Raw genomic sequence first — 26,955 nt, 5'->3', positions numbered from 1 at the left:
CTGAGTGCTGCTGTGTTTTCCTGCCTTGTTTGTTCTGTGGTAGATAACACACAATAGGAACCAATTCCCTTTCCATTCAGATAGGCAAGTTTTGGACATGCAAAATGGGGTTGCTCTCACCTTGTAACTTCTCTTTAGCGTTGGCCCCTCGTGTGGGCTGGGTGGGTGTTGGTGGCTGTGGTGGACGTGGTGCATTTGCTTCCAGGCAGGACAAGCATTAACATTACCTGCTATGGTCTTGGATGAATACACTTGGAAGAAACCTTTCTGGTGTCATCTTAGCTCTTTGGCCATAATGTGAACTCTCCTGTTCTTTTTGGCTTTGAAATGCTGATTCCAGCCTTCTTGTGGGTTCTTAAACACCTTCTCAAATGACCCATTTTAATAACCCAAAAGCTATTATATAACGAGCAGCCATAATTTAGTCCAAAGCTCTAGGGGATCCTTGCAGTTCAGCAATGAATAGTTAATGCAGTATAATGTTTAGCAGGTTATTAGTTTTCACTGTACAAATGCTGATCAGGGAATGCTTTTATAAGGTGTTTAAAAGAAAATGTAATTAACTGGTTGCGTGCTTCTGTTGCAGCTCAAATTGAAATTATTCCATGCAAGATCTGTGGAGACAAATCATCAGGAATCCATTATGGTGTCATTACGTGTGAAGGCTGCAAGGTAAGCTTCTAAAATATTAAGTCTAAAAAGAAGCATTTAGCCTTTTGATAGTGATACTTTTCCTTCTTTTTTTAAAGAGCAAGCATTGCTCCTAAGTTCAATATAAAATAGTTGGGGATTCTGAAGTACAGGTTTTATTTGGACCTTAAATAGGATGTTTCCATGACACGCACACCATTACACTGCTGCAGATTTTAGGACATTCCTCCAAATCACACAGTTGTGCTGGGTGTGCTGTGCATTGTCTCTCTCTGCATAAACAGAAGAGGCACAGAGATGATCTGCTCAAGCACAGCACCAAGAGCATTCAGTGCATTCAGCTGAGGGAGGACAAGTCTGGCTTTTTTGAATCTCCCTGTGTGGTTTTGCTCTGTAAATTGCGATGAAGCTCTGCTGAAATAGGGGAGAGCTCTCCCCTCTGTTTTCTTTTGCCCTCTGCTGCAGGTACAGATCTCTTGTGTTTGGCAGGGGAGATGTTTCACAGCAGCACGTGCTCCTGGTGCTCAGCATGCTCAGGTCTTGCTGAGACCACTGCCTGCTCCTTGCAGGGCAGTCACTGCTGTGCAAGGTTTAGGCTTTAAAGTTTTTCCTGGAGTTGTACCTTTGGTGAATCAAGGGAACAAGGATTGCACTAGAAGCATTTCTGTTTTGTTCAGTGTGTCTGTTACAAGCAGGAATTAAACTGGACAGTGCCAGCAGCAGGCAGGAGTGAAGCTGATCCCTCCTTTTGATCCCTAGTGCAGAAGCACAGCGCTGGCTTGGGGTGACACAGTGTGCACAGCATGCTCTGGCTTGTTCTTCTCTTCATGGATCAATGTTGCAATCCCACGCTGATAAGTTTTCTCCTCTTAATCTATACTTGAGGTGTGAAGAATTGATGATGATAATAGTTTTTAGTCTACTCTCCTGACCTGCTTGATACCACAACCCATCTTCAAAAAGTAACTTCCTTGCATTCACATTATGAAGTTCTCTTTTGTGTTTTTCCCAGGAAGATTTTTGTGTTTTCATTAACACATCCTCTCAGTCTTATGGAAGTATTGGTAACAATGAAGGAAAAAAAGCTAAATTAAGAATCTTGGAATGATATGGGAACAGCACCTTCTGCCCTTTCTGCCTGCTGTTACTATGGAAAATACAAGAAATGTACTAAAAATGCATTGATAACAAAGTGGTGGCTTTTTCCAGGTTTATGTTGTTAAGCAGTCTTTGTGAGATTTCAGCTGTGGGAAGTGCAGACATTTGTTGTGAGAATTCTGCTCAAGGATCAAGTTGTGTTCAGGTTCTGAGAGCTCTTTAATCTTTAGATGGTCTGGGAGCAGAGTACTGGGAGAGAGATCCATGGCACCCAAACCTGAGTGCAGACACAGCAGGGTTAACGAGGTGCTGGTGCTTGGCTGGGCCTCCCCACATGGGGCTCCTTGCAGAGCAGGAGCCCAGGACAGGGAAGCTGCCAGCTGTGTTTTCCTTCCTTCATCTTCATGCGCTGAGTGAGAATGTATGTGCACTATACTGTGTTTTAGAACAAAGAATTTTCCTTCAAGTGCTCTATAAATCAAGTTCTGTTGGAGCTCTGTGCAATCCTCTCTTCTGAGGATTCCACCAGAAGGGTCAGCTGGTGACAAGGGCAAAGGGAGGGCAAACAGGCAGGGGTGCTCAGCACACTGAAACCCCTCTGAACCTTGAAGGCAGAAGGTGAGAATTAAGAGTAAAATTTATGCATTTTCTCCTTCTCTTAAAGGAGCACAGTGAAGTTTTGTAGTCATACAGTTTCAGACAGAATTTTAAGGCCAATTAATACTTGGTTAACCAAGTTACCTTCCTTTGAGAAGCTCAGTCCTCTTTAATGCCAGAGCCCAGGCTGGCAGACTGGGGTACTGCTGCTGGGCACAAGTCACAGGAGGAGTTTACATGACCATGGCCTAGGCAGCATAAAATGACCTGCTGTGGATTCTGGATTCTCTGGATTCTTGTGCTACACTCTTCCACAGTACTGTCAACAAAGTCTCACCCAACAGAACTATTTTGGCTGGTGAAGAGGTTGGCATAGCTTGGCTCCTGCCAAAGCAGCCAGGTGTGGATTGGTATGGCTTTCTTTTCCCAGCTTTTCTGTGGCTGTGACTGCTGCAGGTTTGAGCATGCTTATGTTGCTCTTCATGTTGTGCTAAAGCTTCCTTTGTAAAAAGTGCCTGGCTGCAAAGAGCTCATTGCCAGTGCTGTGCCTTGGCTCCTGCAGCCCATGCCCAGTCCCAGAGAAGTCAGGGAGGTTCTGCACAGGTGCCACAAAGCCACCCACGTGCATCAGATGGCAGGAGCAGGGCTGTGGCTGTCAGGAGGGAACAGCTGTGCTGCTGCCCTCAAGCCAGGCCTGTCAGGAATGATCTACAGGCAGCAACAGCCACAGCAAAGTGGGGTGTTTCAGCTTGGACTGGTTTCATTCCAGTTTGGTGTGAACTTTAATGTTACTTAATCCTAATGTTAACTTAAATGTTACTCTGGAAATACTGATAAACAGCAGGAATACAGTTTATTCAAAACCTAGTCTGTATCAGGGATGAAATCACTGACCAGCTCTTGTCAGATTGACTTTTGCTGGTCCTGTTGCTCCTCTGCTGCTTTGCAGCCATTGCATTTCACAGACTTGAAAGTGTTCTGACCAGGTTGAGTTGTTACACTGCATTTCACATAACTAGACTTGAAGATTTGTATAAACCCCCTTAGTGTTTCTTGGGAAGTTTTCATTTCCTGCCTTGCTGTGATGTTGCTGGCTGTTCTTAGGAAGTTGGTGGCAGTGTTTTGCAAAGGCATTGAGTGCTGCCGACCCCTCAGCCTATTCAGCTCAATTTGAATCTGCCTTTAAAAAAGGAAAATTTAACACCCCTTCATCATGTCCCCCTTAACTGAAAATTTGAGGTTTTAGCCAGGCTGTATTTTACACTTTATCTTGGAAGTCTTCTGTGGCTTATTACAAATAAAATAAATTTTTAAGAGAGGGTAGTTGCAGGAGCACTGCTGAAAAGAATGGTATCTGTATGGAGCACTTCACTCAGCCATTAGTTGTGGGAACCCATTAACAACCTTTTATGCTGTAGGAAGGGAAAGGAAACTGGTTTGTACACATCCATGTTCTCCTAGCTGGGAGTTGAATTCAGTTCCACATGGTTATACAATGAACTATATAATTTAATTTGCAGATGCAGTTACTGGGTTTTGCTGTCAATAGTTCATGCCCAGCTGACCCACCAGTGCAGTAGCAATCCCTCTCTTTACCTGACTGCCTGTAGCTGGTCTAACAAGGCCCCTCATGCAGGGCATTTCTGGGCGTTTCACATGCTTATCAGAAGGTTTATCAGTACTGGCTTTTGTCTCTTGTGTCTTTCAAGACCTCAGATGATCTTGTTGTGGTGTGCTGTCCCTGCCCGTCTTGCTTTCATTTGTTGACAAACACAAGCTCACCCTGTCTTTATTACTGATGAAAAGCTGAATGGTTTTGCTGTTTTCAGTGACACTGTGACTTTGTCTTTATTAACAGTTTATTAAACAATATTGTCAGAGCACTCTCCTACCTTAACAACTAAAATATGTGCTGGTGGTCATAAAAGGGTTAAAAATCCAATTTGAATGTTTGACTGTCTTTTGTATTACAGTGTATTTTTCTAATGTTTCTTTGAAGAAAATTTGTGTTGGTTTGCTTTAGAAAACAGCAAAATAATTACTCCCCCCCCCCAACTAATTGTTAATTGCTCAGAATATTGCAAAACTTAATGATACGTGGAAGTCTTTAAGTATTAGCCATAAATCATGGGATTATGAATAAGCCTTTGTTGTCACAGGCTCACATACAGTCATTCCAAAACGTCTGCCATTAGGATGCAGCAAGGCAGCTGTCAGCTGTTTTCTTGTAATTAAACAGCCAATGAGCAGCTAATTAAGACATATGTGTATACAGAAGTGGAAGTGGGTATGTTAATGAACTGTAGGAATCAATTCATTAAATGACAATTTGTCAAAAGACCAAACATGAGCTCAGTGTTTCAGCCGTGCGCGGTGCAGGGGGAGCGCGAGCGGTGCCATTGGGGACCCCCGGGAGGCGCAAGTGGCTCAGGAGCCAGCTCAGAGCCCAGCGTCTGCACAGGAGCCACTGACACCAGTAACAGACTTTGCAAAAACTGCTATTTACATTTCAAAGTCCTTTTTTAACAAGTTGTTATTCCAACTGACTTACAGATGAGAAGTTCCTGTGCTCTTTTTTTCCCCAAACCTGATTTTGTGGCAATGAACGAACACCCATAGGCTGTGTTGGTGAAAATAGGAGTCTGAAACACAGGGACCAAGCTGTGGCTTGTTACTGCTCTGCTCTTCTGGCACCAGGTGGATCCATCTGCAGGAGGAACAGGGAATGTGCAGAGCTCAGTGCTGGGGCTGGATCTCAGTGCGGCCATCAGGAGGGGCTGAGACATGGCCCGGGGTGCCGTGGGCCAGAGTGCTCTGACACCGGGGCTGCTGCCGTGCAGCACCAGCTTGTGTCTGTGCTGTGTCTGTGCTGGTCAGGAGGGGTGCCTCTGCCTGGCCCAGTGGGTCACACGAGTGATGGTTGTAAACACGCACGCAACACAAAGCATGTGGCCTGGGCTGGCTTGCATAAGGCTTGAACCTATACACGTGTACCAAGGATGCATCCACCTCCTCCTTCCTGGTGGAAAAATTGTAGCCAGCTCTGTGCCTCTGGCAAAGAGAGGGACTAGAACAACAGAATAGAGTGTTCTCCTTTTAATAAAGGAGAGAAAAAGCCTAGAAAGAAACTGTAGGTACTTACAGAAGGCTCCTGTAATAGGGGCTTCCCCACGTGTCTTACAGTGATGAGAAAGCCCAAGGACCACCAAAAGCTTACATAACTCACAAGTAAATGACAGCACCATAGAACAAAAATCCTCACTTGACCTTCTTTGTCAATTCACTCCCACATGTCAGATACCTGTGTTTCTGAGCTCTGCACAAGTTTAGATTAGCTTTTGAAGTTTGTGGCAAGCTTTCTTCTTTCTTTTACCTAGTGCTGATGTTTTCTTGGGTTTGTTTTTAAAAGCAATTTACTGTATCTCTGGTTTGTAAAGTGCAAGTGCTTTTAAAGGCCTGGGTTCAGGCATTTCTGCTCTGCTGGAAATTTAGCTTCAAGCTGTAACTTAGCTGATATATTGTACACTAAAATGTATTGAGCAGCTGTGTCTCTAGGGAAAATCTGGAAAAGGAAAAAGGCCAGTATTTTCTCCATTATAATACTAAAAATAATATTCAGTTTGACAAGGGTATTCTTAACAAAATATGCCGAAGTGGCAATTCAGAATCAGTGTACATATATATATCTCAGCTAAAGGAAAACATATGGATCCTTGAGGTTATTGGGACATGTTGGTTTCACATGCTGTTTAGGCTGACTTGCAGAATCCCAGAGGTGGCAGAGGGTTTCATGCAGCTCATGTGTGAGCATGTCATCCAGTGTAACTGGAAGAGTGTTTGGAGAACTGAAATTTTCAGGGACTGATGCACAACCTTGACCAGTCACTGGTCAGCTCAATCCCTAATCCTGTTTTTGTGGTGAATGGCATTGCACTTGGAGTTCAGTGGTGAACACGCTTGTCCTTGCACTGCAGTGACAGACTCCACTGATGGTGCTCCCAGCACTAGAAATGAATCAATGTACTTACCAAGAGTTGGTTTCTCTGGAGGGATCAGTTGTGATGTTGGAATGGTAGACATTTCCATGGTATTTCAGGTTGAATTATTATTATAGGGTGAAATTCATTCAATTGGAGCTCAATATGTGCAATACTTTCAGTCTCAGTGACAATTCCCTATTGACAAACATGAAAAAAGTGGTTGAAAGTTCTGTCATATAGAAACAAAGAGCAGAAAAAAAGGGTAACAAATTATGTACAGGAAAACAGGATTAAAGAGAGCATCTTCAGTTTGTTTGGTTTTTAATATTCCATGTTCCCTAGTAAAGCTTTAATAAAAGGAGTGTAACCAACAAAGACTGGTGCCTTCCTGCTAAGATTGAGCAGGGGCTTTGTCTCAGTGTTTTGCCATATTTCTGTCTGCAGCCACTTTGATAGGAGCTACTTGAGACTTGTCATACAGATGTCCTTCCTTTGTTTACTTCACCAAGTATCTGTGCATGTGCTGAGGGACTCCAGCATGAAACCTTTGAGTAAATAACAAATTGGTAAAAGTCCAGCTTTAATTAAAAGGTGCCCAGCCTTTCCAAGGAGCTATTTTCTTTGCAGCACTGTTAATTAATCCATTATGTGGCAACGTAAAACTAAAATAGTGTGCTCACTGCTCTCAAATGCCTCTTTAGAATGACTGCATCTTTGCAGAATCCTTGTGAAGTAGGTATTACACACACAGCAGCTTGTGTTTGGGCAGTCTGTGGCAAAAGGATGAAATGGACTTCAAAGCAAGCAGCTGCAGAGTGGTGAATGACGTGCACCTCTCTGGAGGAGACAATAAAGTTGTAGCTGTGCGTAACCTTCCAAGCTTGCTTTGGAGCTGGGCTTACTCAGGAAAGAGATCATACAGAAAATGTGCTTTAGCTTTTCCCCTCCTTAAGAATCTATATCCTGCACAAAGTTGAACAAAACTTGGGCTGTCAGCATCAAACTCTCACAATAGCAGCAATAGGTGACAGCAGCACCGGTGCAGTGACCATGCCTCTGTCCTGGGCACTAGTGAGGCACCTCAGGTGCTGTGTCTGGTTTTGGGCCCCTCGTGACAAGTGACATTGAGGGGCTGGTGTGGGTCCAGAGAGGGGCAGCAGAGCAGGGGAAGGGTCTGGAGCACAAGTCTGTTACTGGTTTTAAGTCTGATAAGGAACAGCTGAAGGTGCTGAGGTTATTTAATCTGGTGAAGAGGAGGCTCAGGTGTGACCACCTTGCTTTCTACAACTCCTTGATAGGAAGATGGAGCCAGTTGGGGGTCAGGCTTCTCTCCCATGGAGCCAGCAACAGGACAAAAGAAGATGGCCTCATGTTGTGGTAGGGCAAGTTTCAGTTGGATATTTGGAAAAAAAATCTTTACTGAAAGGTTGAAGATTTGAAAGGGTGGGCAGGCATTGGATTAGACTGTCCGTGGAAATGGTGGAATCACTATCCCTGGAAGTGTTCAAAAGGGTGTGTGAATGTGGCACTTTAGGTTTAGTGGTGAACACAGTGGTGCTGGGATGACGTTTGGGCTTGATGATCTTAGAGGTCTTTTTCCATCTTAATGATTCTGTGAATCTTTAAAAAGCATGTTAAGAAATTGTCCTTTGCAGGAGAAACTGTTCAGCATCGTGCTGTGTATTTTTAAACACACACACACACTGGCAAGGCTGAACATCAGAGCCTGCCACTGTCACTCCAGAGAGCAGAACAGGGTGGTAGCTGTTAAATCCTCCCTATTTTGGAGAACTATGACAACCCAGGAAAGATAGGAAATCAAGGTCTATAATTAGTTTTATCTCATTTGAAAAGAGCTAGTCTGCCATATGTAATATGGGATATGTAAAATCAGTGAATAAAAAGTGTAATTCCTTTACATGTTACAACACTTTTTTAATGAACCGCTTCTTGCTAGTTACTGGTTTTTGTTTATTTCTAGGAGAGAAAAAAAACCAACAAAACCTTTAGTTTTAACTTCCTTTAGTTGACTGTAGAGCACTTGAACTTCTTTTCTTTTAAGTATGCTATCCTTGCTATCCTTCAGAGTCTTTACTTGCTCCATCAGTTGACAGCTCCCTGACTTGTGTTTTGCCATGGCACGGCAGGGCTTTTTCAGGAGGAGTCAGCAGAGCAATGCCACGTACTCGTGTCCTCGGCAGAAGAACTGTCTGATCGACCGTACCAGCCGCAACCGCTGCCAGCACTGTCGCTTACAGAAATGCCTTGCTGTGGGGATGTCTCGGGATGGTAAGCGCTGCTGCCTCGGGGCTGCCTGTGAAATACTGGCATGGGGGCTGCTGGCATGGCTGGGCAGCCAAAACCAGCAGTTACATGCTAATTGTGCATTGATAGCTGAGATCATCGAGTGAGTTTCAGATGTTGCCTCATATTTTTCTATGTCGTATGCTATGTGTTTTTAGATGCTGCTGTAGACTCGAATATATACAAATCAGGGCATATACAAAGTTCTTGGAGTTGTCTTTTTTCTTACTTACCTATTATAGTTCTCACTTAAGAGCTTTGTCTCTGGTCATTTCGTGAAGATGTAGTTTGTTTTTCTCATGTTAATATATTCATATATTCATTGATATATTCTCTATACACTCATTCCAACTTAAGTGACCTCCTGTAGTTGCAAGTAGCGCTGCCTGGTGCATGGGTCCGGATCAGAACTGCTTCACAGTATCAACTGAAGTTAAATATGTGTATAATGAATAATGGAAAAAATACAAAGAAAAAAAATGATGCAGTGTTTTTTCAAAGATGGAATTCTGAAGAAAAGATGTTCCAGCACTGTTAAATATTAAGCTCAAAATTGCAGCTTGAGTAGTGATGAAAGCCCGCCTCTGCCAAAGAGTTGCTTATGTAATTCAGTCAGAACTGGCTTTGCAGCTGAGCCTTGCACGCCTCCCCCACAGATGGAAGGGAGCTGCCACCACTCACCCATCTGAAGATCTGACTCAGTCTTTTCCCCTGCCACAGTGACAGCAGCGCTGCATGTTCTACAAATACATACACATTACTCTAGGTGCATGAGGCCTTATCAAGGAGATTGTTCCCAGATTACGTTTACTTCTTGAATTACATTGTCTTTATTTTTTTTTATTGGCCATGAGACTAAAAACCTGAAACAGTTGATCATTAATGACTACTTTTCCCGACATGTTTGTTTTCCTGTAGAAAAGCTGAAGGTAGTAGTTGCCTTTCTAAGGATGAAGCTTTTACAGCAGATACAGGTCCTTGAAATCCCACGCTGCATCCATGAGAATTCCCTGGAAATTCCCAAACCAGTTGCTGCTGGCTTTCAGCTAATGCTTCTCAAAGTTGTAGTAATGCTGTGGAGATGCACGCATGCACTTGTGTGCACACACACAGACACACAGGTTTAACAATTACTCATCTACTAAGCATTTTTGCCTGTCACAGAGGCACTTTGGTGGCAGGTTTGGTGGTTCTTCCCACATGCTTTAGTCCCAATCTCAGTAAAGCTTGCTGTTGATACAGTGAGAGAGCCCCCACATGTTGGCACCACACTCTAGGGTCACTCCACAGCATGAGTGTACAGCTGGTTGGAACTGGACAGTTGTCTCAGGCCAGTGTGTTCTGGTTTAGCTTCTGCTTTTCTAGGTAGGGTTTGAATGCTGAAGAGATGCATCTGTCAACCTCAATGCACATATGAGAGAAAATCTTTCCAGCACAGAAGTGGAAAGTTAATGAATTAAGTTAAACCAGTGACTTCTAATGGTCCATTTCAGTGGCATGTCAAGACAGTCTTTTAAAGAGCAGGCACCTGTGTACCTGTAACTGAGAAGTGGTTCTTAGGTCTGTCCATCCTGCAGGTTTGGGTTTGTGCTGTATCCTTCCATGTAACACTGAAAGCCTCACAATGAAAAGGCAGTGGTGGATGTGTAGAGATGTAATCTCTTGTGTGTCTGTGTTTCAGCTGTAAAGTTTGGTCGAATGTCAAAGAAGCAGCGGGACAGCCTGTACGCCGAGGTGCAGAAACACCGAATGCAGCAGCAGCAGCGCGATCACCAGCAGCAGCCCGGAGAGGCAGAGCCGCTCACACCAACATACAATATCACCACCAATGGCTTAACAGAGCTACATGACGACCTCAGTAATTACATTGATGGGCATACCCCTGAAGGTAGCAAAGCAGACTCTGCAGTTAGCAGCTTCTACTTAGACATACAGCCTTCTCCAGATCAGTCGGGTCTTGATATTAATGGAATCAAACCAGAACCAATATGTGACTACACACCAGCATCGGGCTTCTTCCCTTATTGTTCTTTTACAAATGGGGAGACCTCTCCAACTGTGTCCATGGCAGAATTAGGTAATGAGAGAGAAAAGCTTCCGTTGTAATTGTCTTAACAGTACCCTTTGGATGAAAGTGGCACGTGTAGCCAGTGATAGTGAGAATGCTGCTGCAGTAGAGCTGTGGGCATGGATGGGCATTCTTGTGTGAAGTGCACAGCAAACACCCTGATTGATCTCAGGGCACAGGGGAACTCCTTTCTGCTCTGGACTGAAGCTCCCTGGGAACTGGGGTTAATCAGTGCTGCCAGTGTTGCTTTTGCTTTCAGTCCTTGCTGTAGAACCCTGGGAATACTGATGAAGGTAATTTTTAGTGTTGAGAAAACAGGGCATTTCTTTATTTGCAGATTATTTTTAAAAAATTTATCTCCTTTTTCATTATCTCAATACTGTTAGTCCTAACAATAAGTGATGAAGCTGATTTTCTTCTGCTCTTTACCCGAGGAAAGCACTGGGCTAATCTGAGGGCAGTTCTTGTCACTTATTGAAGAGGATCTAGCCCCAAATACTGAAGGACATTTTTGAATGTAGCAAGTTTTGATAATTTCTCTAAGAGCTTTATAACAACCACATTAATTAGCACACTTTACTTTAAACTTTTCCCTTAATGATTACACTAAGGCTGAATTCCACAAGTATGACTTGTCAACAGCTGAGACTGGAGTTAGAGTGTGCTGTGTTATAAACAAAGTGGAACAGGACATCAAAGAACTGGTTTCATGATTCCATTACTTATGTAAGCAGCCAGGCATTTAAAATTGATTCTTAAAACTTGCTGAAGCAACATTTTTTCTAATTATTTTATTATGAAAACCTAAAAATAGTTCAAAAAATCAGGTATTCCACACTAAAATTTTGTGTGGTTTATTTTATGTTCTTTTGAGAAGTTTTGCAGAGAGGAAGTCACAAGAAGCTTGCTTTTTAATGTCCTTATGTTGCAGAATGCTGCAACAATGTAATTTGTCCTGACAGCCAAAATATTGTGTCTGGCATCAGTTCAAATAATTTCAGATAGGTAAAAAGGAGAAGAAAATGTCTGGACAAAGGCAGCACTACTAGTTTTGTCTCAGTGAAATGACTGCTAATTTTCTCATGGAAGGTATTAAAAAGATCTACATTAAACCCACAAAAAAAAAAAAAAAGAAAAAAAAAAAAGTTTTTCCTTTGCAGGTCCAGTGTTGAGTTTGGACCACTGGCCTAACAAAGTTTGTCCTGTTGCTTACCTTGATTTACACAGTGCTTTGTTTAAAGCCTGCACAGCGTGATTGGGGTGCCCAGCATGAACATTACTGAACAATGTTTGAAGAATGTTTGTCTGCCAGATGAAGGTTTCAATTTAGAAAGGTGTGGCTGTTCAGTGAAAATATTTAGGTGTGTGCTGAAACGCAGTCCCAGAGTGAGGCAGAGGTTTGTGAATAACATGGGAATATTTCTCCTCCTGCATCCTGCAAGGGCACAGGGATCATGCTGTCAGCTGCTGCTACCAAGAACAAGTGTTTAACTATACACTTGTTAAAAAAAAAAACAAAACTGCTCTGAAATACATCAAAGCTATGGTGACAAAGTATAAATTACATTGTGTTCTACCTTACTGATTGCCCAGGTAGCACATATAATCTGCTTTTATTTCATCTGTATGTTAAAGACTTTGCAGGCAATATCTTACTCAAACTACTGACAGACATTGGTCCAGCAGTTCAGTTTGTGAGGAGCTCTTTGATCATTACTAAACAAAGCCAGTTTCACTGAAGACCCAGTAATGCAGTCCCTCAGAATACCTCCATGTTGTAGTGACCACCATTCCTCCTTGGTTTGAGCCTTCATTTTCAGTGGCCAAACAAAGCAGGATTCTGTGAGACAAGTCCCCAGGCCTCTACTTGTCACGTGCTAAAATAGGAGAACATGCCCACCTGAAGGGTCAGGGTAGGAAAGGGGAAGTTAAATAAAAGTGGAACATGGGTATCTAAATTCTGTTCAGGCTTTTGAAAGTGTTCCTAAACATTTATGGAACCAGGTTTTATTAATAAATGTAAATCTGCATTATGCATCTTTTAATCAAGTGTAGCAGCAGAAAATAATTCTATTTCAAATTAAAACGTATGGAACTTTTAAATCATGTGCAGTAAACTAGGTGACTACTCTAAAGCTGAAGGAAAACAACCTCTAGTGTTAGGGATTTTTTAGTGTGTTATCTTAGTCTTCTGGATTCTCTAATAGATGCATTTTTGTGATATTTTTAAAATTTTATGAGAGTAGGGAAAAAAACCACTTTTCCCTCCCAGGCAGCCTCATGGAACCAGAGTCCTGCCTGAGAGAGTGCTAGACAGGTGGTGCCTGTATTTGCCTATTGGAAAGCGATGGCACTGGCAGCTCTGCCTGCCTGGCAGTGCCGTTCTGTCCCGTCCCTGATGTGCCCTGCGTTCAGCACGGCCTTGTCCAGCGGTGTGCGCTCGCTGGAGGCGCCATCCCCCTCTTCTTCCCACAGTTCCTGCGCCTGTAGTCCGTGGTGTCCTTCTGGGCCCGGTGCCGGTGTTCCCCCGCGGTGCCGGGTGCGCCCCAACGGTGCCCGGTGCCCGGTGTGCCCCCGTGCTGCCCGGTGCCGGTGTTTCCCCGCGGTGCCCGGTGTTCCCCCGCGGTGTCCGTGTACGGTGTTCCCCCGCGGTGCCCGGTGTGCCCCCGCGGTGCCCGGTGCCGGGTGTGTCCCAGCCGTGCCCGGTGCCGGGTGTTCCCCCCCGGTGTGTCCCCGCGGTGTCCGTGTACGGTGTTCCCCCGCGGTGCCCGGTGTTCCCCCGCGGTGCCCGGTGCCGGGTGTGTCCCAGCCGTGCCGGGTGTGTCCCAGCCGTGCCCGGTGCCGGGTGTTCCCCCCCGGTGTCCGTGTCCCCCCTTGGCGCCGCTTTGTGCCGGTGCCCAACTCTGGGTCAGCGGCGCCCTCTGGCGGCGGCTGCGGGCGCGGTCTCCGGCCGCCGTTCAGTGGCTGCGCCTGCCGACGCCGGTTCCAAGGAAAGTCAAAGCAAAGCGATTTTCTCTCTCAGCTCACCCTCTCCCCTCCCCCTGTTGCAGCTGAAATGTACGAGCTTTTCTCGTGTCTGAAGGTATAGCTTTGCATTTCTAACGCGTGTCGCTTTCTGCTCTTTCTTTTAGAACATCTTGCACAAAATATTTCCAAGTCACACATGGAAACTTGCCAGTACTTGAGAGAGGAGTTACAGCAGATAACATGGCAAACTTTTCTGCAGGAAGAAATTGAGAACTATCAGAACAAGGTATAAAAGCATGCCAAGATACGGCATGGTTTCTTTAAAGCATGGTATTTCCATAACACACTGCAAAATTCACTTTTTCACTGCTTTCTCCTTACTATCAGGAATGTATATTTCTGTGTGTTTAAAAAAATAATACACTAGAATCAAAAGCAGCAGTATGGTCACGATATCTTTTGCATTTGTGATTTTTAGAGGTATAGGAAAAGGCAAAGACATTCTCCTAAAATCTGTCTCTGGTAAAGGATAGGAAATAATAGGAATTTTTTCAATCCTAATTGGCATGTTATTTTCTTCTCTTAAATTGTCATGTCCTGGATCGACAACAACAGAAGGCGAAGCCACCAAGTTTGTGATGTTACATGCTGTGCTTTAGCTGGAGTTTATAAACACAGAGCTCCATCACATTTCCAGCCTTGGGGGTTCACTGTAATCCTGATTCATGCTCCAGTTGTCCCTCAGTGTTTGGCTTTTACCTGTGGAGCAGCAGCACAGTGCTGCCATGCCACCAGGGTATTGTAAGGTCTAATCAGTGTTATTTCCAACGTGCCTTCTATCCACAAGCTGCTGCCAATTGGCTACTTTTGGAAAATGGCCTGGGGAAGCACTGCTGAAGCACACTGTTCTTTGAACATATTTTTCATTTCCACAGAAAAATATTTAACCTTTCGGAGTACAATTTTTTCTACTTTAGGTGATTTCATTCTGCATTATTTTCAACACTGGAAAAACTCACTACTTGCATGTTTTCCTTACGTTTTTATCAAGATGATCTTCATATATGGACATATTTATATGTATTCTTCTGAAGATGAGCTAGGTTGATAATTTGCATTCTGTACAAAATACAGAAGCTGACAGGAAAAATATGATCGTGCCTTGTTGGTGTAAATTGGCATTTTATTTTCATGCAGTGAATAAAATTCCCACTGAAATGACCAAACTCGTTACACTTTGACATTTTTGGCTTATATAAAAGTACTCTGAGCTGGATCTATCGCGACATGACTGAAGAAGTCTTCCATGGTTGCATTGTCACTCACCCACATGCGGCTCTGGTTTTGAGGTCAGACTGCAGCCAGGAGTGTTGGAGGGAACTCACTCAATTTGTTGTTTGGTTTTCTTTAGCTCAGTTTACTTTCTGACAGTGAGCTTTGGTTAGTAATTTTTTCATTTCTCTTCTCTCAAACAGCAAAGGGAGGTAATGTGGCAGTTATGCGCAGTCAAAATAACAGAAGCTATACAGTATGTAGTGGAATTTGCCAAACGCATTGATGGCTTTATGGAGCTGTGTCAAAATGATCAAATTGTGCTTTTAAAAGCAGGTATGTGGGTCAGCTTTAAGGTCTGCTTCTATTAGTTTTGCCTGAGGAAGGTGTTACATGTTACATACAGTGGTTGCATACACATATATTTATATGCAGTACAATGGTCTTTTAAAATTAAATAATGGAAAACCTTGCAAAATTTCTGTCTTGGAAGTAACATCATCTTAGTTATTGTGGGGAGAAGGAGTTCAGGTCTATCTAATAAATTTTCATTATGGATAAAAGGAGCAATGAGTGTGTTAAGATGTAAAAATTGGATTTAATTTTTTTTTGATTGCTAATAGTGAGTATTTCAAGGTAAAAATCCAAATTGTTCTACACAAGATATTGTAGGAGTAATTCAGGTTACAAATACTGGACCAAGTTGTTAAGGCTTGGTGAACACATATATAAATGAGCTGCTTTGGCTTCAGAGACTTCATTACTCTAAAAAAATGACTCAAGTTCATTACCATTAACTAAGTTGCTTTAGCAAAAACTTCTAAAGGGGTTTATGGGAATTCTTGTAATTCTACCAGCAAACCAAACTATGCTTTGTTACACCACAGCAACTTACTACACTACTAAACTGACAATGAATGCAGAGCATTGTTATTAAATTCTCACTTGCTCTTTGCAACTGCAGGCTCTCCTTCCTTAGTCAAACATCCCTTGTTTCTGTTATAGGGTCTTTAGAGGTTGTGTTCATCAGAATGTGCCGTGCCTTTGACTCCCAGAACAACACAGTCTACTTTGATGGCAAGTATGCTAGCCCAGAGGTTTTCAAGTCCTTAGGTAAGGAAATGTGAATTGTTGTGTCTTAAAAAAAAAAAACAAACCCCAAAAAACCAGAATAAAAATAATACGGTGGAAAGGCAAGGGAAAACAGCTGCTTTGAAAAATCAGTCTATAGTATTCAAATAAAAGAGTTCTGGAGCTCAGACTGCTGTGTTCTGGCTCTGTTTGAGGCCAAGCTGATTTCAGGAGGTAAAACAGCTGAAGGCTGTGCAGTAAAGGACTGTTGGTGCTGAAGTCCAGCATTTTGATTAGGGTAGAGCTGTTTGGACTCACTTGTTGAGAGGAGAAGCCCAGATTTCATATGTAATGTAATGTTTCATGTATCCTGTTGGAAAAGGCAGCAGATTTTAAGCTAATTTGGGATATACTGACATGATTGCTTTGAAGATATTAATGGTGTTTTAAATTTTGCCAAGTCCGGTTATTTGCTGGTAAAACACTGTAAATAATTTTTTAAAATTAAACTACATATAATTTTGAAATTTTTTCCTGTATATTTTTGTTAATTTTAAAAGGATCTATTCACTGGGTATAGATTTGGGCTGTAAGCTACTTTATAGGCAGTGAAAATACATCAGTGGAGAATGCTGGACAATTACTGAAGTATTCTCTGCCTTTCTAAAACACCTCAAGGTACAAGGTCAGAGCACAAACAGTTCTGGCTTCTGAGGAAATATAACTTGGATCTGTTACCAGCTGTATGCAGAAGTTTAGGCTGGGGAGGCTGAGGAAAACCTTTGTCTCTCAGGTTGTGATGCTCCTCAGAGCAGGGCTCACTTTGCAGACTGTGCCTGCATGTGTGACAGCAGCAGTAACCTGAATAACCTGTGTGAGCAAGAGAATGGATGGAAGGAGACAGAGTTCCTGTTCTGCATGAACCGTGTTCAGTCAGACCTTGGCTTCTCCCTTTGCTTCCTGCATGTCCCTGTGTGCCTCTCTTCCCCCACTTTGTGTGCTCAATAATCTTAAAGTCAGAACTTCTTCAGTCCACGCTGACATGACAAGGTTCCATTTAGAACAGAAACAAAGGTAGAGCAATTTTGAGCTTGAAAGTAAATGGCTTGAGATTTATTCATATTCACCCCATGAGAACCCACTGTAGAAAAGATACAGTGTGCAAAACTTTGTCAGTCTTGGTTGCCAGGATGTGGGAGCTGGGAACTTGTGGGAGTGGAGTAATACCCTCAAGGATGAGTGAGATCTCACTGCCATCACTTCACAGTCCTTAAGAAGAAGACCACCTTTGAAGTGTTTTACATCTATTTCTCATCTCTATCAGAATAAATCAATAACTCTGTAGCACTGAAGTAGTTTTAAACAATGTAACAAGAGCTTAGCTTTTTTTTTGCAGGTTGTGAAGACTTCATTAGCTTTGTGTTTGAATTTGGAAAAAGTTTATGTTCTATGCACCTGACAGAAGATGAGATAGCTTTGTTTTCTGCGTTTGTTTTAATGTCAGCAGGTAAGAGATGAAGATTTCCTCTAGATTTATCTGGTAGGGGTTGTTTTTATTTTCAGGACTTTTTAATTATAATGTTACAATTATCAGATGTTGTGGAAATATTGTGGACATTTTTTGAGTGTCTTCTCCTCACCAATTTTTTTATTTTAATAATCACATTAAAACTATGAATTTAGGAACCATTTTGTTAAATTGGAAATCCTAATCTAAGCCCATATTTTCCACATTTTCACTTTGTTGAGGACTCAGCTTCTTTGCAAAGGCTTAAATGCATTTGAGTGAGACTCATGAGCCAGTCCTGGTGAGAGGTAGTTACTGAACTCCCATAGACAGCTGTCCATGCATGTGAGCTTGCAGCTGCAGCACAACAGAAAATTTCCAGCAGTGCCATTTTAGTGTGACTGGGGACACTGAGAATTATGGTGCAAGACATCCAAGTCACCCCAAAAGTCAGCTTGGGTCTGCCATGCCTGTGGCTAAATTAACTTAATAATCACAGATGAATGTGCACAGTGTGCTCCAGGTCCTGGAAAGGCTTCTTAGGTCAGGTGGAGCAAGGTACTGGGGCAGAAAGTCAGTTTGTGCCTGGCCTGACACCTGAGGAAGGAAACTGTGAGTTCAGACTGCACCATAATGGTCTCGTTCTGTTAGCAATGGTGGCTTTATTGAGTCTGCCATAAATATGTTCTCATGTTGTTGGCCAGACAGGAAGTGTGTTAGCCCTGTGTCTTAGCAACCTACAAAACCCTACAGTTCTGTCACAGCTAATACTGCTTTTCTGCCAGGAAGTTCAGCTGTAGTTTTTTTTTTAGTAGTTGAATCTTTGCATCTGATTTTTCTGTCAGTCACTGTAAGTTCTGTAAGTTCTGCTGGCTTTCTCTAAGTTCTGTAAGATCTTAGCAAGATGATCCTCTCCAAGTAGTTGTTCATTATATGATCTATTAATTTCCCAGTAAAAAGTTGCTAGCCTCATTTTGTAAACACTCTGCATTTTACAGATTTTCTTGCAAATGAGTAATAGATCTTACTCAGATGCATTGCATTCTCCTAAATAAGGGCTTTATAAAAGTAACTTTAAATGCATGTAATAAATATATTTCAAAACCTGTTAATTTTGAAGCCCATTTTCTATATGAAAGTATATGACAATTGGAAGGAAGGTTGCAAATAGGAAAAAGGAATCTGTAACAGACTTAGTACTTCCTGGTGCACTGTGATCCATGTGTGCATTACTAGAGGTTTTAACTCCATTTATATTCAGATCGCTCATGGCTTCAGGAGAAAGTAAAAATTGAGAAACTCCAACAGAAGATCCAGCTAGCACTTCAGCACGTCCTACAGAAGAACCACCGAGAAGATGGAATTCTGACCAAGGTAAGGGTCATCCTGTGCCATGGCACAGGACTGTGAAAGAGTGCCTTCACCTGAGCACTGCCCTGATTATGGGGTAAAGCTCATGCACAGTTAATTTATTTATAAACCCAGAATTCTTTGTTCAAAATGGAGCTGCTCAGTTGAACCTTGTTACTTAAACCTAGAAGAGGTGAAATGATGATGTTCTAGGGAACAAGGTTGCTAATGGTCTGAAAGGGAGTATTTTTATGTGGAACTTCGTGAAAAGTGATGAAGGTTTTTATGATAGCTCTCCTACACAACACTCCTGCCACACAGAATACTATTTCAGTGCCACAACATGCATGCCTTAGTATTTGTGGAATCTCTGCTGCATGACAATTAAGTTGTTATAACATGCAATGCACAAACTAAACTTGCTTTGCCAACTTCCATGAGAAGTTCCCCACACAGCCTTTTTCTCAGTTCTTCCAAAAGTGATGCCTAGGGAAACGAGGCACTACCTACTCAAGTATCTTCATGTAATTTCTCAGAAATGATAAACTAGTGTGATGTTACAAGAAGTAAATCTGAAGAACTGGGGAAATATAGGCACTTTAGCTTGCAGAGGTAGTTCCTTTTACACCTCTGCACAGCCAGAGCTTATGCTTTGTTTCACACCAAAGAATTACTTACAATAGAAGCAGGATGCTCCAGCATGGGCTCTGCAGATTTTCTTAATTTCAAATCCTGGCTCATGTAATTTTCTCTCAGTGTATGCTCTGGATACCTTTGTCAGAAGAAAGAGTCTTCCATATGCTTTGATACGAATATTTTACTCAGTAACTTCAGGGAGCACCCTCATGATATTTTAGAAGTATATTTTTTTTACCTTATTTCAATTAAGGTAAATAAATCTAATCTATTGCATTGCCAGTTCCCTCTATAATATTCACAGTGGATTTAAAAGCAGTTGGGATTACCTTCTTCCAAGAGGATAATTTAATGAGTGAAGATCCAGCCCTGAAATACTTGTTTTTCAATCCAGCAAGGAAACCTAATGCCACATTTTCCTGAGAACTTAAAAAATATTATTTCAAAAATAGCTGTGAGTCCATTACTTAAATACTTCCAGCAGATATCCATGACTGTGCATCTAAAATGTCCTTGTTAAGTTAATAATTTGGTTTGGGAGAGCTTTAATCCTTACAGCAAGATTGGGAGGCCTGGTTCCATGTATGACCATATGACTTGTGTTCATTTTTTTACAGTTAATATGCAAAGTGTCTACTTTAAGAGCACTGTGTGGACGACATACAGAAAAGCTTATGGCATTTAAAGCAATATACCCAGACATTGTGCGACTTCATTTTCCTCCACTTTACAAGGAGTTGTTCACTTCAGAGTTTGAGCCAGCAATGCAAATTGATGGGTAAACGTATCACCTAAGCACTTCTAGAATGTCTGAAGTACAAACATTAAAACAAAAGAAAGGAAAAAAAAGGAAAAAAAAAAAGAAAGAAAACCAAGACACTTTATATGGCCCTGCACAGACCTAGGGAGCCAACACACTGCACATCTCTTGGCGGTCGGGGTCAGGCGAAGGATGGGAAACAATGAAACAAAGTTGAACTTGTTTTTCTCATGCATATGATTTCCATTATGCCTACAAATATGGACCCTTTTTCTGTCTCAACTTCTCAATCCTTGACCTCTGTTTACACAGACTGAGGGTACTAATGTCAGAAGGTTGTTTTCTCCTGTAGTTCACTGCCCAGGCTTTTGACAGAACAATCAATTTGTTGGTCAGAACAGAGTCCACCTAGTAATCAGCGACTGGTGTGCATTGCAGAGATTTCAGCATCAGTTTGCACAACTTGCTCATTGTTTCATGAAGGACGATTTTTTTTCACCTACCACTGTTTGCCAGTAGACAGAACGGCATGAAAAGGGTCCATAGCAATAGCAACAATAGCATTATAATATATTACAGGGTAAATGGGCATGAAGACTATATATAGCAAAAGAGATATTGTTTATATATTGTTTTAATTAATATAAAATGTAGTTACTGGTATAGCTTTTCTTGTTGAATTGATAAGGCACTTTCATTTTGCACCTTTTTCTTTAAATTAAATGCTAGCGTGTTCATTGTTGTGTTGCATGTGCACCAGAAATTCAAGTTTAACTGAAAAAGGTTTGGCAGGTACTGGTACATTGGGAGGTATTTATGCTGCTGTTTTCCATGTTACTTTTAAAGAGAGGCTGGTCATATCCTGAAATGGTTAGAGGTTTTTTTAAAGAGTTGAAAATAACGACAATTTTCTACATTAAAATAATCTTTTCAGAAGTTAAATTCAAAGGTACTTTTATTTTCAAGTCTTTCAAACCGGAATGTTTCAAAGTCAAAAGCCTCATTTTCAAAGGTTCTGAGTTTCCACTGTCAGAGTTGAACTAATTAATTACAGATCATTTACAAATGAGTAACACAGCATCTTTGAAAATCAGGCTATTAAATAGTGTATTCCTGCCCACCATAAATCCAGATTTGAAAGTATTTATTCAAGTCTGTATCTACAGTAAAAGTATGTGTGTATTGACATGCTTGCAGAAAAGTACTTTTTACATGTAATATTACATACTTTTGTACTCCATATTGTAAACAATGCCTTCCAATGCCAAGCTGTAGCCTGTCCAAATCCATAGGTTTGTCTTTGGCTTCAGTGAGATGAGACACACTGACCCCTGTTGTTCCAGCATCCAGCAGTTCAGTTTCAGGGAGCTGAGCAGAGAAGTCTGTTCTCTCCTTGTTTAAAAAGATGCACTTTAAAGTTGATCAGATGGGAACAAACTAAGAAAGGAAAGGCATGCTGTTGCTAGAAAGCATTAGTTTGTACTCAGTACAAGCCTGGAAATCATAAATATCAGAAACCTGCATTCTGTAATTCTGATTCCTGTATCACATAACCAACCAATAAGCTGAATCTTGCAGTGTTCTTAATTACCATTCCCTTCAGGAAGAATTCTATCTCTGAGCAAAGTTCTGAAGGAAGCAGGTTCACATAAACAACATTACAAACTGTGGGTGTTTGGGCCAGAGGTGTAGATTTGGGTTTGGATGAGATGCAGATGCATAACTGGATGCCCTGTAGGCCATCACACATATATATAGTTTGGATGAAGTACCTAAGAAAAAGCTGGGAACGTCAAAAAACGAAAAGGAATGAGACAGAATGTGCCCTACTGCTTTAACTTCCAAGGGTAAACAGTCTCTTACATAAGTTACAGTTGTTGAGAACTAACAAGTGAATAGAAGCACACCTAAACCTGAGTATGTTAAAAAGGAGAGTCAGATCAGCGGGTTCTTATTAGCAAAATATAGGTTTATTCTGTGATTTGAACATGTTTCCTTTGGGGCCAAATAGAAACATTCATCTATGACCCTTATTAAACATGTCTAGCACATCAGGGAAGGTTACAGCTGTCACTCATCTCTAGGCTTTGCAAGGAGGGCGAGAGCACAGCCCCACACCTCCTCCTCAGAGCAGTGTGCCCTGCAGGGTGGGAGGGGAGCGCCTGCAGTGCTGTGAGCACTGGGGTGCAGCCAGGAGAGGCCTTTTGGAAAAGCTCCATAGAGCTCTCTGTTTCCTGCTCCATCCTGCCTGCTCCTGAACAAGTGGCTCACAGCCCAGCACGTGCTCACTCCACTCCCACTGAAACACTTCCTTGGGTCATTGTTTACTTTATTGGAGTAACTGGCATGATATGGTACTTGCATTCTAATGTGTATTCCTATTTTTGAAGCACCTCTTTAAACTAACAAATGTTTTCTGAATGTGACCAGCCTTAGGTGCTAGTCCTGTAAAGATCAACTAAACTTAATCTCAGTGTCAATTAATGGAGAAGTAAGACCTTACTTTTTTAGAGAGTGAGATACACCTCCTACTTCTGACAATGTAGACTACCAGGCAAAATATTGGGGATTAGTTTTCAGTCACATCCTGTTCTTACCTTTTCATGATGAATATTAGTGCTTTGCCAGGTATCTAGGCGCCAGTGGTTTTGTTTGGATTCTGTTTAGCATATTTACATTCATAAATCATTGACAATATAAGTCTTGGAGCATTTAGTAATAAAATACATAACAATAAAAAGGTTTCAAATAGGGCCTTAGCTGAGACTGATCTTCCAGGCCAGAAAGCACTGTTGTTTTTGTTTGTGGGAGCTCATGTGTACTGGGACCTTGTTAAATCAAGCTGAACATTCACACCTCAAGTAACTCTGTGTTCCTGGTCACAGTTAACAGCCACTTGACAATAGAGTAGAATTTTTGGGTTGCCCTTCATGAAGAGGGATAAAAACAGCAGACACACTGATCAGACACCTGTTGCCAAGGGGGGTTTTATGCAGGGGGACTCAGAATAACACCAGAGTGGCTGCTTGGAGATGGCCATGTAAGAACACAGCACAGCAGGGGAAATGCCCTCTGCAAAACCCCTGGGACTGTGGCCTGCTATCAGATGATCAACCAGTTAAAAACTGGAGGTCAATGGATATTCACATGAGTATTTTCATCATCTGCCCAGTTCACTACAAATAAAAACACTAGGATAACTAAACATAATATTTTAAGTTTAGATGACCTAGTCCTTAGAGCCTGCAGAGATATTTTCCTTGGGAGTTATATGTGTCCCTGGAGATGTTTTCTGGCTTTCTAGGAAGAGCTACTAGACTATACTGTCACATGAACCACTCTAATACATGTCATCACCTCCAGCATTGTTTGATGTATGGAATTAGGTAAAAAGGGAGGCTGTTTTTAAGTTTGGTTGCTCTTTATTAGCTTATCTTAGTATGAATACCAAGATATCTGTCTATGTGCACCTGTGTGTGTGAGAGAGTCCATTGTGTGCGCACATGAGTGTATGCGTGGGACGTGTGAGCGGCTGCTTCTAGGCTGTTAAGTGTCAATGGAATAAAGAAAATGTATTCAAAATACTTAAGTCAAAAATAGAAGGTGGTAAAAAGATTTATTCTATACAAAGCCTTGTCTGGACCACTTTAGAGAGACTTCTATTTTTTTAACCCTTCTATAAATGTTTGATGGCACTTGAAATATTCCTGCAATAAAATGTGATTTGTGTAAACATTAAAAAAAAAGATTTTGTAATGTGAAACAATGAAAGAAAGTAATGTAATTTTTCTAAAAAACAAAAAAAACCACAAACGAACGAACTTTGTATTATTTTCTTGATGGAATTTGTCTATTTGTCTTTGGAAAACTTTTTATTTCATTGAATGTGCCATAGTAGAGGTGCGTTTTTCTTTTTCTTTCTTGTTTTTTATTTTTACATTTTAGATTAAAGGAATAGCTGTGTTCCGACATTCCAAAATGCAAGATGACATAGCAGTCATGATTAAAAGGTTTGATTAGTAAGCTTCAATCATTGTTGCTTTTTTTGCACATGTTCTTCATTCCTCTACAGTGCAATATGTACATAGAGCACTTGCGGGTGTAACCTTGATCCCTCAGGGAAAAATACATATTTGTACAGGATTTTTCTTTTTTTTGCCTTTTTTCTTTTCTTTCCTTTTTTTTTTTCCTTTTTTTTGCTAAGGAATGTCGATTGAATCACTTGTCTGTTGTTGAGGGGCAGCCAGATAATAATCCTAAACCACTGTCACAAAACATCGATTGTTTAAATTTTGTGCCCTTTTATTATTTAAAAAAGAAAAATAAAAGTTATTTTCTGACAGTTCTTTGTGCTGATTGGTGAAAAAAAGGGTAAATAGATTAAGCACCTTATGATTGACTTAACTGTGAATGACAATCCATCTCGTTATCAACAAGAGAAGCCCTATCATTTTAGAGCTGGGGTTAGAAGTCAGAAACTAATGTGCTCAGGGATCTTCTAAAACTCTTCAACAGGGTGGCCAGTACTGCTGGTGGAACAAATTACTTTTTAAAAAATATGCTAATATTTCTTCCCTTCCCCCTGCCCCGAGGCACAAGAGAACTGGATTTTTTTTAACTAAATGCTCTATGTGTGCCTCATTCTCTTGCTCACTCTTGCAGTAGAGCTGCTTTTTGGTTGGTATTGTGCTCAAAACAGAATACCCCAAATAATGCAAAGATTTTACAATTATATTTTAGAAAATAAATGCTGACCCACTAAATATATGATTGAAATTAATTTCAATACTCTCTGAACATTTTTATAATGATAGGACTACTTTTCCAACTGAAATTCAGTGTTCTGCAATAGAAAGCAGCTTTTTAGTATTTAAATTGTTATCAAAGAAAATTAATCCATTTGTGAGAATGCAGTAAGAATGAAAAGGTCATGGTTAAGTTTCATCAGTGAAGTCACATAGAAAGGAACACAGATCTGCAGGAGTACAAGAACAACACTTCAAATGTTGTCTGTCATTGCTGCAGATGTTTCATGGTAAAGCCAAAACCTGGCTGCAATGAAACACTGCGGCTGAAGAAATTTTCATATTTAGTACATCAAATACAGCAATTCCAGTGATTTTATAATGGCACCAAAACCCAACAATGTTCAGAAGTCTCCAGTGCCAAACGAGGATGCTTGAAGCCTGTCCCAATTAGCTTTGTTTTATGGCTTCACATTCTTTTGAAAATGCAAGTAGAAAAGCAAGTAAACAACTACAAACAAAATGAGCAAGACTGCAGCGCCTTGGTTACATTGGAAAGAGAGTGAATTTGACTCCTCCATCCAATGTGTCTGCTTGGAGAAAGCCCCAGTTTTCTGGTATTTTTTAGGGGTTTTTTCATGGGTATACAGCTACCAGTTGGTTACTTGAGATTGCTTAATAAATAGGGAGAGCATACTTTTGGTTTCACAGGCTGACAGCTGAGTCTAGCTGGGAATGGCGTTCCAAGGCAGACAGGCACTTAGCAAGTGTGGTCAGTTGGTGTTCCAGCATCTTCAGCAGAAGAGAATTCCTGCTGCTGATTGGCAGTGGACCCTATTATTTATGTACTTGCACATCAATGGAACACTTAGAATGGACAAGCTCTAAGATGCTTTAACTGAGTAGTGTGATGATCCAAGCATTACAGTATCTTTTTTTGGATTGGCATAGACAATCCCCAGTCTGTACTTGATGAACAAAACAAGTTACACAGTGTAAGCTGTGCAAATGACATGGATTTTTTTTCCCTAGACATTCATAAACTCCTCAATATACTACTACACAATATCCAAAAATAATAGGCAATTTTCTCTTGAGTATGGAATTCTACCTGTGCTAGCTGATTCAGATTGCACAGAACATCTTTATTTTCCCTAGCTGGAGAAACATAACTATTAGAACTATTTTTAATTATTAATACTAATATATATCACTTCTAAAGTTACATCCATTAATATATTTGAATATTAGCCTCTTTTTGTTTAAGTATTTCTGTCAGTTAATCATTTGGTGGAAATGAGGGCAAATGCATACAAATACCAAATACAACAACAAAAAGAAAAGTTTTTAAATGTAAATGAGTATTTATTTAAAAATCCTTGCAGTATGTGCTTTAATTCTAGTACTGTGATAATGGCTTGCTACATAATGCTAAGTCACTGGACTTGAGGAGAAAAATACGTAACATAATATACAGTCTTTCTCTGGAACTTTATTCAGGTACTAAATAGAATTTTAACATCTAAACAGAAGCTGTATTCTACCTTTTCCATCTATAATGTTGCTGTTTGTCCTTTATTTTTTTGCCTTTATCATTGGTAGAATATAGCAATAACTTTATAGCAATAAGTAGGCTATCCAAATAAGAAACAAAACATGATAAAGGCTTCAGATCAATACTCATAGGCTCACTTCTTCTGCCACAATATTCACTTGTATGTCTTCCCTCATAATCTTATTACTTCTTCAAGCTGAACTTCGCAATCGAGTTGTTCAGCTTGGTGTGTGACGTGACACTTTGTTAACATCTGCATGTTTTCAGCGTTCACATGTCCTGTGTGTACTCGTGTTCCTACCTTAGTGTTTCTCAAGGTTTCTGAAAGCACAATCTCTGTGAGCTGTATCTCTGCACAGGCTCTCTGTGTTGGCATTGACAGGTTTCCTGGGGC

At 41.2% G+C, this 26,955-nt stretch overlaps 1 protein-coding gene across 1 annotated transcript in view; it reads left to right on the top strand.

The window, feature by feature from the left end:
- Positions 1 to 24,603, top strand: part of RORA (RAR related orphan receptor A) — a 353,017-nt gene extending 328,414 nt beyond the window's left edge. Inside the window, exons 3-11 of the mRNA XM_058811042.1 lie at positions 587 to 672; positions 8,474 to 8,615; positions 10,312 to 10,707; positions 13,830 to 13,951; positions 15,141 to 15,273; positions 15,943 to 16,050; positions 17,405 to 17,515; positions 18,777 to 18,889; positions 20,119 to 24,603. Coding sequence (XP_058667025.1) covers positions 587 to 672; positions 8,474 to 8,615; positions 10,312 to 10,707; positions 13,830 to 13,951; positions 15,141 to 15,273; positions 15,943 to 16,050; positions 17,405 to 17,515; positions 18,777 to 18,889; positions 20,119 to 20,283 — 1,376 coding nt within the window. The 3' untranslated portion in view covers positions 20,284 to 24,603. The remainder of the gene's footprint in view (positions 1 to 586; positions 673 to 8,473; positions 8,616 to 10,311; positions 10,708 to 13,829; positions 13,952 to 15,140; positions 15,274 to 15,942; positions 16,051 to 17,404; positions 17,516 to 18,776; positions 18,890 to 20,118) is intronic.
- Positions 24,604 to 26,955: the final 2,352 nt, after the last annotated feature.

This window comes from Ammospiza caudacuta, chromosome 10 (genome assembly GCF_027887145.1).
Source record: "Ammospiza caudacuta isolate bAmmCau1 chromosome 10, bAmmCau1.pri, whole genome shotgun sequence".
Taxonomy (NCBI): Eukaryota; Metazoa; Chordata; class Aves; order Passeriformes; family Passerellidae; genus Ammospiza; species Ammospiza caudacuta.
Note: the sequence above shows the minus strand (reverse complement) of the source record. Positions and strands in the feature narration are given on the sequence as shown.